Raw genomic sequence first — 18,231 nt, 5'->3', positions numbered from 1 at the left:
AAACTGACAGGTACAGTTTGGGTGTTGACTATATTCTCTTTAGGCTTAGTATAATAAAAATTCCTATAAATATCAGCATTTCAGGACTTATTTTTATATCTAAATATTTTACTAAATAAACAGGTTTCAGGCTAATAGCACAGAGTTTTACAATTTATAATTACACAGGATCCAATATTTGTAAGTTTTTAACACATAAAAAAACTTGTCCTGTATATAGGATTGTATGGCATTGAAATATCTTGGGGAGTCTGCAGACTCTCCTTAGAAATCTTTACCATAGTTTAATTAACAGCAAGTTCCAACTTTCTGAAATGGTATAAATTATAGCTGGACAAGTAGGGATAAAGATTCACTGAATGCCTTTCAGTATGTTTTCAATCCATGGAACCATTATAAAATTGAGGCTGACTCCACAGTTGTTGTGTTTTGTTTTGTTTTTAATATATTTGTATTGATTTCAGAGAGGAAGGTAGAGGGAGAAAGAAACAGAAACATCAACGATTTCATTGATTGGCTGCCTCCTGCACACCCCACACTGGGGATAGAGCCCACAGCCCACAACCTGGACATGTACCCAGATCAGGAACCAAACTGGGACCTCCTGTTCATAGGCTGATGCTCAACCATTGAACCATGCTGGCCGGGCTGACTCCATAGTTCTTGCTTAGATAAAACAACATACAATACTATATAGGAATTTCAAAATTATTACACTGGAGGTTAAATACTGTCAGATGCCTAAGTTGGCTGAAAGTTAAGGTGCTTGAAAGCTGACAAGATTTCTATATTCCTTTTTCTATTTCCTTCAGCACCTGTTGGAAGGGACAACCCTGCTCATATTTTGCACTATAGCTGTTTGCTGATATAAAACATGTCCCTTTTAAGATGCCCCAAATACTTACCTGCAAAATAAAATATTCACTCTTCTCTGGTGACTTAGTCGACTGTTAGATAATATCCTCTCTGCTGATTCCCAGAGCACACATTTTAAGCAGCCAGTTCTGGTTAGTGCTGCTCATTCAATCACTCATTCAACCAACCAACCAACCAATCAACCAACCAACCAACCAACCGTCCCTTATAGATCATCTACTATGTGTTGAATTCAGTTATCTTAAATGGAACCAAAGCAAAAAGTTTTAAAGAATTACCAGAGCTTTTATTTTTGCTTAGTTTTATTAAAAAAATAAATATATCATAAAGCTTTTTTTTTCTTTAGGGAGAAAAAAGGAACAAGTTTCATAAAATCAAATAAGCAATGGCAAGGTGTCTTAACTTGAAAAAGATTGGGAATCACAGGTTTACAAGTTCTAATTGAAACAACAACTGTAACAGCCACAGTTGGCCGCTTCATGCCAATGGCAGCAAACAAGATCAACTAGAGCAAAATAAATAATGGTGTGGAAGCCCTGAAAAGTGTTTAAACAGACTGATTCACTGAGACATCAATATAGATATATCTTGCTTTAAATAACACAGAAGTTCCTGAAAAGTTTGGTGTAAATGAAATGACCACAAAATACTCAAAAAGCTTGGTATCTGAAGGAATTCTGTGAATTCTTTGTGAACAGCCACTTCCACTTTTGTAAATCCAGGTGTTTGCTTTGCTTAAGGCAAAGTAAACCTAGCTGCTACCTCTCTGAACTGAGATGTCAGCATATTCATCTAACACTGCTCCAGCTGGGCCAGTAGCACAACTTCCAAGTTTGTGTTTCTATTAAGTAGTGTAAAATACAGAGCCAGCCAGGAAACCCAGCTGCATCTGGCAAAGCAGGCATAGGGGTGGGATTACCACCTTTAACATTATTTCCAAGTCAGCAAATACTTTTGAGAGTCTACTTTGTGCAAAGCACAGTACTAAGCCCTATCAATTTGCTTACAGATAGACTTGCTTTCTCTAAAACCTTGGCAGGGCCTACCTCTGGAACCCTAAAATAAAGTAATACTCCTAATCTTCAAAACTGGCTTTAACCAAATTAGCTGCCCAACTTTTTCAAACTGAGTGAATGATAATGGGAGAGACTTTTTCCAAGGCTGAAGTGTAACAACACGAGAATCACATATAACTGGCTAGTGAAAAATTTCGCTGATGACAAAAAATTTTCAAATAGTTCCTTTTTTTAAACTTCCTCTAAACAAAACTCTGAATTCTCAGGCAAACTCTGCAAAAGTTAAAGTCATTGGTACGCTTTGGTTCGGTGATACGTTTGTCTGGCTGATAGAAATATTTCTTTCCACTTTGGACAGGGAGTACGTATGAGAATACTAGTTCCAGTCAGTTTTTTCACTGTAAATACACCAAATCCTCACTTTGTTCACAGCTTCCATTTCATTTGGCCAAACTTCTACCAGGCTTAAGTCACATTCAATTAGTTAGGCTCTTTTTTTTTTTTTTTAATGCTTCTAATAACATTGCTGCCTATATGTACAAGTGTGAATAAAGAGTATGCAATCTGTAGTCTTTCCCACACTGAGTACACTAACAACAATTAGTAAATAATTAAAGAGTAAGTGGTCATTTTAAAACTTGTTTTTCTTTCAAAATTTTTTTACTTTCTAACACTTAAAAAAAATGGGTCTTAAAAGTGCCCTATCAATGTCCAATGCTGTTTCCCACTCTGTCCCACCCATCCAAAACCTGCTACAAATGCTGGATTGAGTTCATATCAAATAATTTAACAGTACCAAGATTTTTCAAATGGAAACAGTGTTACTGACTTCTTCATACTGAATAACAAAATAAGGGTAACTCTGGTCATCATTAAAAATGACAAAAATCTGAGGCTCAAAGAAATTATCCACACAAGAGTCATACAGGTCACTGGTGACACTGCCGGGATTGACGGGAGGAGGTCTTCTCATGCCATGACTACCCATCGTATATCTGCCAGTTAGCACTTTGGCCAGAAACATGAAATGGACTCCTTTGGAGGACTTCTTAGAAAAATTATGAGAGTAGCTTGCCTTCTTTGCAAAATAACTGCCTTGTCCAAACATTGTAGCATGCTTTCCACAGACTCGAGGGTCAAAGTTGTGCTTGCAGATTCCATCTACCACATCCTGGGATGTTCCATGAAATAAGTGCCTCTCATTTATTATTCTGTCACGGCCACACATTTTTCTGTTCATATATTCCTTTTTCCTAATGCAAGAGTGGATAGGGAATTCAGAAGAAAGAAGGTATGCATCAATTTAAAAGGCATGATGTGGTCATAAACTTCCTTATGGTTTCAATGGGGAAGAGATGTTAAAGGGCAAAATGCAATCAGTGATCACATTAAAAGTTTAAGCTTATCATTTCCACTGCAGACAAAAGCCCTTTCTTTTTTTCTCTACCAACTGTTCACATGCTTTCTCTTCCACTTAAAACTAGTTTTCACATTTTACCTTTTCAGAATGCCTTCCTTGTCCAATTTCACCAACCTAATGCCTCTTAATTATGAGATTCCTCAAACCTACATATATTCCTTTTGCACTACATTAGTTTGTTGACTTGAGAGGCAGCCCAGTAGAGTAATTAAGAGCAAGATTTCTAGTGCTAGACTGCTAGGATCCAAATTCTAGCATCTTATTTGCTGTATGTCCTTTGGCAAATTACCAACCTTTCCTATGACTCAGTTTCCTCTCTGTAAAATGTAGACTGCAGTACTCCACTCCTACTTACAGGTCTGTTATAAGGATTATATGAGAGTTAACATATAAAAACACAAACATATTAATTTCTATGCAAGTCTTTACTATTAGGTTCCACACTTGTCCTTAGCTATATTAAGAAAAGCTCTCTTAAACATTTCATGCTACTGACTCACCTTTTATATTTCTCCCAAAGAAACTGGTTTTGGACTCTCAATATTTGCAAAATTCTATATTTAAATTCAGGCACAGTCTTATGAAAAAGATTGTAAATAATTCGATAACTTTTGTCCTCTGAAGAAACAGGCACTTGGATAAAGTCCTGAGATGGATGCATATAAACCCAAGTTTCAGGGTAAAAGTTTGCTGAGGTCACCCCATCTGGGCAGATGATTTGTGATGATGAGGTTGCTTCGAGAGGTGAAGGAGCCTGCGTGGGAACACCACCAAGTGTCCTAGAAGGAGAAGAAGAAATGTCAATGTCAACCACTCAGAACATTTCACATTAGAATGCACTATAGCAATACCTAATATTATAATCTGTATAGCTTAAAAGCTTGTTTAAAAAACAATATATAAAATGCTATTGATTAAAGACAAAAGAAATCTTAGAACAAAAACTGCCTTTATACAGATATTATTTGCTTCCTCCTGGCCTCCTATTTGTGGGAAAAACTATAGAATATACTGCTGCAAGGTAAGCAAACAAGAAAAAATTTATAAATATCTTTTTAAAAAATATATTTTATTGATTTTTTACAGAGAGGAAGGGAGAGAGTTAGAGAGTTAGAAACATCGATGAGAGAGAAACATCAATCAGCTGCCTCCTGCACACCTCCTACTGGGGATGTGCCCACAACCAAGGTACATGCCCTTGACCGGAATCGAACTGGGAACCCTTGAGTCTGTAGGCCAACGCTCTATCCACTGAGCCAAACCAGTCAGGGCTATAAATATCTTTACTTTTTGAATCCTGGACTCCTCTTTTGCCTATATAGTTAAAAAGCTTTGTTTCAAGGGAGCAGTGGTAATTTATATGTGTTCTTCAAACTTTGCTGTACTAAATAGGAAACATATCATTATTAACGTCTATGTGGGGTAAGGAGAGCAGAATAAGGGGGAGAAAAAAGTGAGGCAGTAGAAAAGAGGGAGCTTACAGAGAGAAGGCACAAAATATTAAAAATAAAAACCTTAAACTTTATAATTTTTATAAAAACAAACAAAAATCATAGCATGGGCACTGAAAGCTGACATTTGGAATTTGCTTCCTTTTTCAGTATCACATACAACAACAAAAAACCCCACCAATACTATTCAAATTTTACAACTTTAGGGGTGATGGCTCTAATTACTTTAAGCTCTAGAGACCAGAATGCATATTCTTGAACCTTTAAATTCAGATGAATTTGAAAGATGAATTTAGATAAGCAGCAACTTGCTCAGTTACTTTTTCCTGCCTGATTAAATGCTGAAATTCAAATCACATTTCTTGACCATTTTCAAAACAGAGCAAAAAGGAAGAAGCAGAGAGAAAGGAAATCCTGACCCTAAGTCCCAGATTCAGGTTTAGGGTACTGTAACATTCATCAGCATGTAGTGATCACAAGGAAGCAACAAGTCTGCCAAATAGATTAGGAAAGTGAAATTTTCCAAGAGTTTTGCGACACAGAGGTTACAACTGTGGGTGAACATGCATCTAATCTCCAGCGCGTATCTCATCCTCCTCCTCCTAATAATCATAGCCACCTTATACTAAGCACATACTACAAACCAGACGTTTTATATATATTATCCCTGTCATAACCACCCTGCAAGATGGTCTGCTTATCCCTACTTTTCAAATTAAAAAGTTGCTAGCAGAGCCAGCAAAGGCCAGAGACAGGATTTTAATCAACGTCTACCTAGTTTCTAAGTGCATATGTGAAATATGTAGAAATGAAAAGAGTACATATTTTTCCATTTCCCCCAATATATGCAAACAAGGCTTGAAAGTGATGGATATCAGGATTAGAACTCGGCTCCCACTAACACCACTACCATCACCTCACATAGTCTTTTGCCTTTTAAGAGATGACTTGAGAAGAAGCTAACAATTAATAGAGGGACAACTCCCTTCTTTAATCCCCACCCCTTCAAGCTGTGCCTTGTATTAACCTGCCTTGAACTCCTTGTATCCCCCAGGTGCTTTTAAGTTCAGGGGCAGATTTAAAGGAGTGCTGGTTTCTCCAACTTTTATGACAGAAGGCACAACAGTTCTTGGCATCTGGAGCATTTTCACCAAGCTTTGATAGATCCCTCCAGAACCTGCGTTCACTGGTATATATTTCTGGAGAGAGGCATCACTGTTTTAATCAGATTCTGAAAAGTCTGTAACTTCTTAAAAGCCATCACAATTCTGGAGGATGGCAGGAAACACAGAATATAAGCTCCTTATCTTTAGCTGTCCCCTCTATCCCTGCTCTGCAAAGGGTAAATCCAAGCACACCAGGTTTTCCAGTATTCTCAGGGGTTGAAGTTAGCAACAGAGGTTTCTGTGTTGAGGGGAGGAGGGTAAGATTCTTCCCAAGCACTCTGCCCAAAACAGGTTTTAGGCCGTCGCAACTCTATTGAAAAAGTGGCACTAACAATAGAGGACACTGCTTCTTTTCTTTCTAATACCATTCCTCTCTTAACAAAAACACAACAGTTCCATAAAATAGAAGTTTCAAACCTATCTTTTCCTTTTTCAGAGGGGAAAGGGTCTATTATTTACTCACACATACCTGAAGATGTGCCTGTGTAACTAAGTCTGATCCATCCTAGGATATTAAATTAGATCATATATATCTAGTCAGCACTCATTCCCATCAACAGATGCTTACTTTTAACAAGCCAACGTCCTAATTGGGCTAAAACATAAAAATGCATATAGACATGTCTGATGGAGTTATACAATCTAGTTGACATGGGTTAAAAATATGTATATTCCAAGCACACTTAGAAATGTGGCTTTATTTTCTGAGAATGCTGAGCTTGTAGTCAGCTCATCGGTTTTCCAAAGACATACTGTGCTTTACAGTGCTGCACCAGTCTTCTTTAGGGAGGCAAAGCTGGTGGGTAAGGAACTTGTACTCAAGGACCTCTGATGAATGGATTTTCAGAATCCAAGGTCACCTTTTATCACTCACCTTCACCCTCCCTTGTCATATTTTTGAAAGAGGTTTCCTAACCCAACTTCAGTAATGAACCAAAAACTAATTCATTTTATCCTTTTGGGAGGAGAAGCCAAAGAAACTGTATCAGGTCTTCTCATAACCATGAGGTGATTGCATGGAATAGATGTCTTTTCAGCTGAAATGAACTCACAAACCTCTAAACCTGAGATTTGTTTGCTTTTATGTGACCTCAGCACAAGTATTCTAAGAATATTAAAGAATAAGCTCCTTGCCAAAACCTGTTTGGCTCAGTGGATAGAGCGTCGGCCTGCGGACTGAGGGGTCCCGGGTTCGATTCCGGTCAGGGGCATGTGCCTGGGTTGCGGGCACATCTCCAGTAGGAGATGTGCAGGAGGCGGCTGATCGATGTTTCTCTCTCATCGATGTTTCTAACTCTCTATCTCTCTCCCTTCCTCTCTGTAAAAAATCAATAAAATATAAAAAAGAATAAGCTCCTTTTTATCAGTTCCATGAAAAAAGAGAAAGCACAAGGAAAAAAACTTTTTTGTAACTGAGGTGATGGATGTTAACTAAACTTACTGTGGTAATCATTTTGTAATATATACATATGTCAAGTCATTATGCTGTACACCTTACACTTACAGTGTTGTTTGTCGATTATAAATAAAACTGGAAGAAAAAAAAGGATCAGGGAAACCCTCATTTAAAGAGCTAAGTTTGCAGGAAATTCGTGAATTAAGTCAGCCTCCCGCTCCAATCATCTTACTACCTTCCTACTCTGGGCTTTCCCAATTCTTAGGCATCTCTGATTCCCCAATAATTGTGGCTTTTTTGACACCTATGTTTTTCTTTGACCTTTAGTATTTACTAACACTTAACAAACTTTTTTCTGGCTAAAATCATGATCTTTCAGACTCCGAGAGTTGGCTTCTGCAATCAATCAAATAACAGTCTATGGACTAATAAACAGAAGGCTTAGTACTGAGAAATAGATTTTCTGAAACCTGCTTTTAGAACTACCTCACTCCTCTTTCTCCCCAAGTACCCCTTAGGCCCAGACTCAGTTGGATGGGAATTGAAGGGCTGCATTTACCCATTCTACCCTGGTGAACTTGATGTTTCTCTATTCCTTTCTCACTGACATGTTTGCACAATCTCTGATTTGCTAAGCTTTTACTTTATACCTGATTACCACTGTTCCAGACAACACTAAAATAGGAAATTTTAAAAAGAAAATGGAAGAACTTTGTTCTCTTTAAGCCTAAGTTATAAATAGTAATTCCATATTTGTGGCATTAATTCTACTACTGCTTATATAATCGTTTATACTTTTACAAAACAAGCTTAGGTTTTAAAAGGGGGAGAGGAGGTAGCATTTCATAATTACTTGTCTTAGGATCAAAACAAATTTTCACCATTCTATGAAAGTCCCTCAACAATGTAGCACTTGAATGAGCATTCTTACTCTCACACAGAAGCTACATCTCACTCGACTGGCTCAGCATGCCAAGGCGCTGTTCTCACTAATGAGTTCCACCATCTCACTAGGATGACGATGTGTTCTTAACTACTGGACACTGACATTATCGCCAGCTGTGCTAATGAAATCACAGAAATGGCATTTTTATTAATTTCTAATTTAAAAAACCAGACAAGGTAAAATTTTTCACACTTGGACAAGAAAGAAAGGACACATTTACCCAAGCAAATATATATTTCTAAAATTGGACTTATTACACAGTACTTTTGGATCCTGAGAATTTCATGGATTTTTACTTGTTTCTATTTTGTTTGAATGTTCCCTTTGCAATCTCATAATTAGAATCATTAAAGTTCCGTCATAATGATCTGGGAAAAACACAGTTTGGGCTTGAAATTTAAAAAAAAAAAAACTACTATTAAGAATATGAAAAGAGCATCTTCACCTCAAAGATCAGCAGAAGGGACCAACCAATATTACTCTAACCTCCAAAGTTCATAAAACCAAGTAAATCCAGTATCATTTTAAAAATCAGGCTTTCAATACAGTATATCTGACTAGAGTATATAAAGATTTCCCTTAAGATACTCACTTTCACAGATGGCTATGCAAATGACAATGTATCCCATCTTTTCACATCTACAAAGATGTGTGAGTGGTCTATGTAGAGAGGGAAAGAAGAAATGGCACTCGGGAAAATGAAAGAGCTCACCTATAATTCAGAAGGATAAGTTCAGTCTCAACCTAAAAGTGCCACAAGTAATTTTAGTGAGTATTATAGGAGGATGGGCCTTACTTAGCAAATGAAAATGTAAATTATTTGAAAAGGTGAATTCTTCCCATGCAAATGCATTCAAGGAAGAAGAATGGAGAAAATCACCTTGAAGGTTTCTCCCTACTTGACCTGGAAGTTTACCAGGACTGGGAAGTAGTCCCATAACACAGAAGCGTATCATCAGAAAACTCAATCTTGCATAAAGGCGGCATATGCAAATTTTGCCTTATTCCAGGTACAATTACTTTTAGTTGTGAAAAAATGTTAATTCTACTGTGCTTTCATTTAAAAAATTTAATACAATACTCACTCTTTTAGTGTCGGGTTAACTATATCTTATCTGAATTCTATTTTTTGAAAAATTAAGCCCAAAGAATAACTTAGAATTTCACATTCTAGAGGTAATAACCAAGTTAGTTATTTAATTTTTTTTCTCTTTGGCATACAGTTGTACATTAACATAAAATCAGAAAAAAATGAGACTTTTCACTGGACACGTACTGTAAATATGGAAGCAATATAAAACAGGAGCGGAAGAGGGGTCTCCTTTTTATTTCTCTCCTGAAAAATGAGTTGTGGAGAATGTAGTGATTGTTCCACATCATAAATCGGACCTCTTTCAGACCCCGAGAGTTGGCTTCTTCAATCAATCGAATAACAGTCTATGGAGTAGTAAACAGAAGGTAAAGAAAAAAAAAAGCAAGTTAATATACAATCACTATGAAATATAAAAACTATTAATGTTACTAAAGCCACACATAGTTAACCTTGCTGTTAATATCAGAAGAGTTTCAATAAAGTAAAATGAGTCAAATAAATTCCCTTTATACATAGAAATTTTTTTTCCTTTCTTTTTTGGAGCAAAGATACAGGGTAGAAAGATGATCCCTGTTTAGAAGAACACAGATTTCCACCTTAAGAAACATGTGAGGCCCAGGGAACTACTCTATTCTATTTTAAGGCCTTAACAATGTCCTAAATATTCTTTGTTTCTTTGTCAATTTAGCCTTCTAATTGTTTTACTCAAAAAAAAGCTTCATTTTTTAAAAAATTTAGTTTTCTCACTCTGTGCTAGTGCTTTCAACACTTTCACAATGATTTTTTTTTTTGCTCCTGGACACTGGTGGTCCTGCTAGCATGTTTTCTCATTTTAGACAACCTTATTACGACTTTAGGTCTCACAGCACAAACTCTGTGAAGTTGGCCAGGGCACAGGCCACATGCAGATTTTGGTGCTTTCCCAACCTTCTTGGTATAAAGGTAAACAAACAGCAGGGGTTCAGGACAGTCTAGTTTTGTTAGAGGCTGCATTGTAGGACAGTGTGTCAAACACTGAACTATTCTGAATGCCTGAGGACATCATCCCCGGAAGAGGAAAAGAGATTTTTTATATTTCTTAAGGGAATTTTCAGAAGAGGATTAAAGATGGTAGTGTTCAAATAAGTAAATTCCAAACCTAAAAAATCTTTCAGAGGACAAACGAAGTGACAGTCTAAGTATTCTGAGAATACTTTTTAAATAGCCTCTTGTTCTCTTTGGAAGGCATTAGATACTAGTGATTATTTAAATGAGAGTCAAAATTTTAATTTAATATTGTGTTTTATAGCAATTTAAAATACTATGTTATTTTCTTTAGTTATTGCCTTAAAAGAAAACCTAAGATAGTTAAGTTAGTTTGCCCTTTTTGTATGCTGGAAATTTGATCAAATTGAAGTCGGATCTTTGGAATGCGAAATTAATCTCTAAAGTCCATTTCAGGGTGTTTAAACTTGATTTGGAATTCTCATTTAGAGGCAAATAAACCATCACCATTTTAAAATTTTGCTTTGTGATAAGCTATTCTTACCATCTTAAACTAAGGATGCATGTGCACATTTGATACAATTTTAAAAAAAAATATTTTATTGATTTTTTACAGAGAGGAAGGGAGAGGGATAGAGAGTTAGAAACATCGATGAGAGAGAAACACTGATCAGCCACCCCCTGCACACCCCCCACTGGGGATGTGTCCGCAACCAAGGCAAATGCCCGACTGGAATCGAACCTGGGACCCTTCAGTCCGCAGGCTGACGCTCCATCCACTGAGCCAAACCGGACAGGGCCATTTGATACAATTTTAAATGACTAATGTGCCTGACCACAGCTCAATGAACATTTTCAATACTTCTTTCAGAGGCATAAGAGTGATTGTTTCCCACTATACTTCTGAAATGCTAAGCACAACACATGATCTAATCACGATGAGCCCAAGAGCCAGATACAACCAAAAGTTACACCAGAACTCACCTCATTAAAATTACTCCAAAAACTGCTCTGAGCCTGAGTACTTACAACTCTAAATACTTTTTCTCCATAATATAAGATACTGGGGAAACATTTTATCTCTCTAATAATAGAGGTATTCTACTTATGGATTCCAGGGATTGAATGGGAAAAAAAATACATTTTTAGAAAAATCAAGAGAGAAAAGTGTAATTTATACCAACAAGACTGAATTTTATAACCAGAAGCTCTTTGATTTGTAGTTCTGTGTAGTCATAGTTAGAAAGGAAGAACAAAAGAACAATGAAAGACAAAAAAAATTTAAATGTACTTTTGGGGATTTAAAAGTCCTTTAAATACCTCAGGATACTCTCTCCATCCAAAGTGGTCCCTACAGAAGAATTTCCAGACTGTGTGGTAAATAGCATTGACATTGCTAGAGGGTGGTGTGGACAGCCTTCGTAGTTGGTCAAATTCAGTTGTTTCATACACATTCATGGCATTCAAATCTGCCCAAAATTCTTGTCCTCTAAAAAGACCCAAGAAAAAAGGATTTGTTAATATTAATACATTTACAAAATAGAAATATTTAAACATCTCGTTGGATATTAAAAATAACCAATATAGCATATGTTGTAAATTTTTAAAAGTGGTCTTATTCAGAGTAAAGGGCATTATTGATTGTTTCCCCATTTTCTACACAAAAATCTCCAGGCCATGGAGTTATGGTAGAATTGATTATATCCCACACCATCATTGACCTAAACCAATCAACAGAATCTTACCCTCCCCACCAGTGGGATGAGCCAAACCCTGGTGTCAGCCAATCAGAGAGTCAGACTCAGGATGACACTGACAAAGAAGACAGAGAAACAAAAGAAACTTCTCTTGTTTTGGTTTGTTGTGTTTTTCAGAGACATCAGTTTACCTAAGACAAGTAGGAATACACAATACTGTGTGATGGGGGGAAGGGGGGGTAATAAAATGACTCCAGGAGGTCAGTACTGCTAATCTACACACCATCAATATTACTTTATATCCTGTGGACGAAAAAAGAGTTGGCAAAACATGAAGAGAAAAATGATTTGATTATGAGGTTTAGCTATGAGATTATTTTTGTCATTTTTGTTATCTGGTCTGATGCTGCTGTATCAGCACTTTGTAAAACATCTGAATACTGCTGAGGAAAATATCCACTGTATGAATCAGAATCACTTAAGAAATAAATTTTATAAAAGGTGGTCCAATTAAAATATTTGTTTCTTTTTAAATGGAACTTCATCTAGTGTCTAAAACATCTGAACCATTATTTTCAGTAACTGATAAACAGTTCATTGCTCTTCTTTCTTTTTTTGTATGTTTCAAAATTTTCCTAAGAATACAAAGTGTTAAATATATCATAAAATAATATCAGAGATGTACTTCCACCCTTTTCCACCACAGATTTCTAAACAGATGTCTATGACACACAGGATACTCCAGATCCAGTGGCACTCAGGAAGACTGGCTCATGTGAAATCCAGATGTCTGGACAGATATGCCCAATAATTATTTCCTTGTTGTAAATTGGGATTTTGAAAAGGGTATTAGATTTGACCTATGCGTTTTGTTGGTTAGTGCAATACTTCCTAAACTCTGCCCTTAAAAAACATGTTTCAAGGACTGTTACTAGGTATTCTGTGCAAAAAGCATTCTGTAGTCAAATGTTTGGAAAAAAGTGGTTTTATAAAATTAAACAATTTATATATTGTGGCCACTCCTCAGTCCCTTTAATATACTAAGGTAGACACTGAAGTACCATGATAAGGACTATAAAGTATTCTTCCAAACCTATGACAATGCTCTCCCTTTCCCCCATGAATACCTGTTAACATCTCTCAATAAACACCCCTGACAAATGTCAGGGAAAGGAAATCTATTTTTTACCCACCATCCCAATATTCATAATTAGTGAATCAGCTTCTATATTAAAAACAAACAAACCACACACACAAAGACTCAAGTCATAAACCCAACTGACAGTGCCATGAAGCACATAACTTGTAAAAAACAGTATGGTCTTTAAAAATTCCCAAAGAACTTCCAAAATCCTTCATTTCTTGCTCAGAAACAGTACAAACTAGTTAAGACAAGGTCTTAAAAAGAACATATAATTTTAATTATAAAATGAGAATAGGACAATAAAGTGTATTTTAAAATAACATTTGGACACTGCTTTGTTTAAAACAATTATGGTAGCCCTAGCCGGTTGGGTTCAGTGGATAGAGCTTTGGTCCGGGGACGGAAGGGTCCTGGGTTCAATTCCAGTCAAGGGCACATACCTCGGTTGCAGGCTCCCAGCCCTGGTTGGGGGCATATGGGAGGCAACCAATCGGTATGTCTCTCTCACATCAGTGTTTGTCTCTCCCTCTCCTTTCCACTCTCTCTAAACATCAATGAAAAAATATCCTTGGGTGAGGATTATTAAAAAAGATTATGGTAAATAGGAATATCCAATCAAAGAGGAAAAAATACTTCTGGGAAATCCTTGAAAAAACACCGAAAACAAACTCCTATGCCTAAACACCACATCAACTTGCTGTAAACAGTTTTCACTTAACTTTAGAATAATTTTTTTTTTTAAATCCTCACCTGAGGGTACGGTTTTTATTGATTTTAGAGAGAGGAAGGGGGGGGAGGGGAGAGAAACAGTGATGTGAAGAACATCAATTGGTTGCCTCCTATACGCACCCTGACCAGGGATTGAACCCACAACCTGGGTATGTGCCCTTACCAGGAATCGAACCTGTCAACTTGTAGTGTATGGGACAATGCTCCAATCAACTGAGTCACACCGGCCAGGGCTTAACTTTAGGAGAATTTGATGTTATCACAGAGCCAAGAGACTCTTGGCTCTTTTCCCCTCTTAAGATCATTGCCAATTTCTAAATAGATTTTCCTGCTTTAGGTTTATTTACCAATAACTTTTCCCAATTATGAGTTAATAAATCCTCATTATTTTTCTAAGGAGTTCTTAGAACAGCAGTCATTAGGTTAACATGCATTATAACATACACAGCCAATGCTTTTTGCTATTAAAGTATCAGATTTTATTCTGGACATCATTCTAGCAATTTTTGTTTAAGCCTGTATTACTAAGACTTCATAGATAATGATTTGCATGAGAAAGACATCTAAAACTGCAGCTTTTGCTACATTCTCTGTGCATTTCAGTCCTTTGGCCATTATGAAATTTCTATGACAAATCCTAATTTACTACAACCAAATGTTCCTTGCATTGATGTATCAAAGTACTGTTTTAGCTCTATTTGATTTTCAATATGCTTTTCTAGACTTGACAGAGACAAAACAACAAATCTGAAAAACATTATCTTTTTATAAGATCAATTTTACCACCTGCTCTCCCATAAACAAGTAATGCTTAAAAACTCCAAAGCCAAGAGGTTTTTTCCCCTCCTCAATCTGCATCAGTACAAATGCGTAAATGTTCAACATTTACCACTCTTCTTTATCAAACCATTGTTTTCTATTACCAGAAAGCAGTTATAAGTCATGTGTGTGGTAATAGTGATGGTTGGCTGTTTTAGGCAACACACAAAGAATTAAACAGATGTAGTCCCTGGCTTTCAATGGCTTTGAGAGAAATGAAAAACCAAAGAAGGAGTGCATCTGCCTATTTATATTCATCAGCAGCAAGTACAATCCTGGAATAAGAGGACAAAGAATAGGCACACAGAATTATGAGAGAGGAGGTGGTTACTGGCATCCAAAAATGGAAAAGGTTAGGAAAAGTAAGAGACTTTATTAATCCAAGATAACTTTCTGTAAAAGAAAAAAAAGCTAGGAACAATTTAAATAATATGAAATCTTACAAGTAAAGAGTTGTGTGGAAGAGCAACAATAACAAAATGCCAGAGTCAGTGGAAGAAGAGACAGAAAAGACAAACCCTGTGGCATAGTATGAAATGTGACACCAAGGTGGTTTGGGAACATTTTAGAGAGAGAGCTACCTCTGCTGAAAAGGGGGTCAGGAAATATGGTCAAGGGAGGTATCCCAGAGTGGATGAAATGAGAGCCAAATCTGGCCAGCCATCAGGCAGACAATGGGAGGCACGACACCACTTGCACAGTGACATGTGTAGATGCTAACCAAGCAAGGCAGGAGAGACCCAAGAGCATGCAGCACTTGCAGTTCATGTGGGAGGTCAGGGTGTATGTGTGTGTGAGGGGGATGATAAGATAAAAAACTGGATTACAGATAGGTTGGCTGGGGCCAGATAATGAAGAGCTTTGTATTCTGGGTTAAGAGGTTAGGATTTGATTGTGTGGGCAGTAAGAATCACTGGTGGATTTTCAACAAGATTCAGATTGCCTTTTATAAAGGTCACTCCAGCAGCAGTGGTATGGACTGATTTGTTTATTTTTGGAAGGGGAGGGTGGGGAAAGATTGAGGAAGGGTGGAGAAGGCAGTTATTTTGCTTTAATATTTATTATTCTATGCTTAGCCATCTACAGTTATTAGCATTGCTCTTAAGACAAATGATGACAGAAAATGGAGGAGGCAAGGGATGCTCTGAGGGGTACTTAAGAGTTAGAACCTAACTGCATGAAGGATGATTACATGTGGGGCTGAAGGGAGTAGAAAGAGTCCAAGATGTGTCCTATGTTTCTGGTCTGGGTGACTGGTTAACAGTGCCATTAAATGAGATAGGAATTGTAGGAGGTGGAACACATTTAAATGGGAAGATGATGTAAATAAAATATAGAAATCAGACTTTAGCAGAGGTCAATTAAGAATAAGTTTCTGGATCCTACTTCTGCACAGTTTTAACTGGATGGGTTAGAGTTTGGCACTGTGGCTTCCTGCCTATAAGAGTTAACTGGTTTCTACAAGGACAAACCTGTGACCTCAATAACACCTGTTCTAATCAGCTAGACTAACCTGACACAATTAATAGGTCCTTTTATTTTATTACTATGATATAAAATGAAATGTCTCCCCAAACTGAGGGTCATAATGATAGAAGGCTAAAGATCAAATGCAATATGAAGAGAGTGTTAAGGCTCTTCTCTTACAGACTTGAGACAGGCATGACAGATGGGGTATGTTTGCTGCTGCTAAAGAAATTTCACAGGCACACAAAATAAAGCTGGCTTTTGATACCTGGCTTTGATGTTTTCAGGAACTCATTTAGCAACGCTGGAATATCTGGCAGCTTATATAACCTTTCAAATATGTTATAAGGTGATGAGAATCAAAGCCATGGCACATACAATACCAGCATATTTTGTAGAAGCAGAATAATTATTAAACTTCGGAGGACTGACTATGTACTTTTAATTTTCTGTACTAGAAACAATAATGGTCACTTATTCTGTTATTAAGATTTTTTGCTAACACTGACTCAAATAGCACAAAGCTATTGTAGGAGGCAATAAAAATTACCTATAAATGCTTACATACAAAGCAACATCTTTCAATATTTACCAGAAGTTAAAATTCTATACTTAAATTTTATACTATGACCTAGGGTCTTGGTAACAACTGGGTTTTCCCTTTGTATCCAGAATAGCTGGAGACACAGATATACCTATAAATCAAAATTGGGAGTTTATTATTATGGATATGGCCCTCAGTAATTATGGGTAGGCTACACATCAAATGTTGACTTTCAGTTAAATCTGCCCATATTTAAGGAGACCCTGACCTAATCAAGGCAGGATTGCTGAGGCTTAGATCACTCTGTAAAATAATTAATATCCATCTTGAATCATAGATTTATATTATGGTTCTAAATGCCTCAAAAGATTTTGGGGTAGGTAAAAATATTCCCCACTTTAAGAAACAACTCTTAGAAAGGAATCATCAAAAGGCAAAATTCTGACTGTGTGTGCTGCTCCTTTGGTCCCTTCTGGGACATCTTAGAAATAAGAAAATGCAGTCACAGTTAGTGAGTGGCATCTAGAATCACATTTATCTGTGTGCAAAACCCCAGGTCTGATTTACAAATTGTTGGACATCTAATCGATGGTCTTAAAGTCATTTTAGAAGTGAACACAGTGAAATAATAATGAGGATAAGACAGAAGAAAAATTAAAGGCAGGTAGGTTTACTAAATGAAAGGATGCCCTGTTTTTTGTTTTATTGTTGTCTTTTTAAAAAATACGTTTTTATTGATTTAGAGAGGAAGGGAGAGGTAAACAGGGAGAGGAAGAGAGAGATAGAAACATCAATGAAAGAGAATCATTGATTGGCTGCCTCCTGCATGCCCCCTACTAGGGGTTAGGTTGTGCCCATGACTGAATCGAACCCAGGACCCTTCAGTCCGCAGGCCAATGCTCTATCCACTGAACCAAACTAGCTAGGACCGTTTTTAAGTTTTTGTATTCTACAGTCTCCAAAAGGATGTGGGAAACTAAACAAACACATAACACAGTTTAATACCATACATTGAAGTCCCCTTCATGCAACCACCAAAAGCAAATTACAATATCCACTCGAAGAAAAAATAATCTACTAAAATACTGTTGTTGGGCTTTTTTGGTTTTTATTACAAAACTATGGACCAAAGCAAAAAAATACAAAAGAACTTTCTAATAATATGTGGATAAGCCTATAATCTTTCGTGAATAAAAATTATACTTAAGAGTTCAGAAGACCTCACTGCTATCTATTTATGAAGGCATGGGATTAATTTTGCACCCTGAAGACATCATGGCCCAAAATCCAGGCATTTGCCCTGACTAGAATCGAAAACCGAGACCTCCTGGTTCATAGTTCAGCGCCCAACCATCGAACCAGGCCTGCAGGGCAGCTTTAACTTTTATCCAAGTTTAATCACATGTACTGAGACTCCTAGAAGGTAACTTAAGTGAGAAATACTTCTACATGTCTCTGACTACCATTGCCTGATGAAGTAAAA

At 36.8% G+C, this 18,231-nt stretch overlaps 1 protein-coding gene across 2 annotated transcripts in view; it reads right to left on the bottom strand.

Moving 5' to 3' along the window:
* Nucleotides 1–1,140: 1,140 nt before the first annotated feature.
* TIPARP (TCDD inducible poly(ADP-ribose) polymerase) overlaps nt 1,141–18,231 on the bottom strand; it is a 29,699-nt gene continuing 12,608 nt past the window's right edge. For both annotated transcript variants that reach the window (XM_059686876.1, XM_059686877.1), the window contains exons 3-6: nt 11,669–11,837; nt 9,548–9,708; nt 3,813–4,091; nt 1,141–3,145 (exon numbers count right to left, since the gene is read on the bottom strand). In XM_059686876.1, the coding sequence (XP_059542859.1) occupies nt 2,698–3,145; nt 3,813–4,091; nt 9,548–9,708; nt 11,669–11,837 (1,057 nt within the window). In that variant the 3' untranslated portion in view covers nt 1,141–2,697. The remainder of the gene's footprint in view (nt 3,146–3,812; nt 4,092–9,547; nt 9,709–11,668; nt 11,838–18,231) is intronic.

The sequence above is a fragment of the Myotis daubentonii genome, chromosome 3, assembly GCF_963259705.1.
Source record: "Myotis daubentonii chromosome 3, mMyoDau2.1, whole genome shotgun sequence".
In the NCBI taxonomy this organism is placed as follows: domain Eukaryota; kingdom Metazoa; phylum Chordata; class Mammalia; order Chiroptera; family Vespertilionidae; genus Myotis; species Myotis daubentonii.
This window is presented reverse-complemented; position numbering and strand designations above follow the sequence as displayed.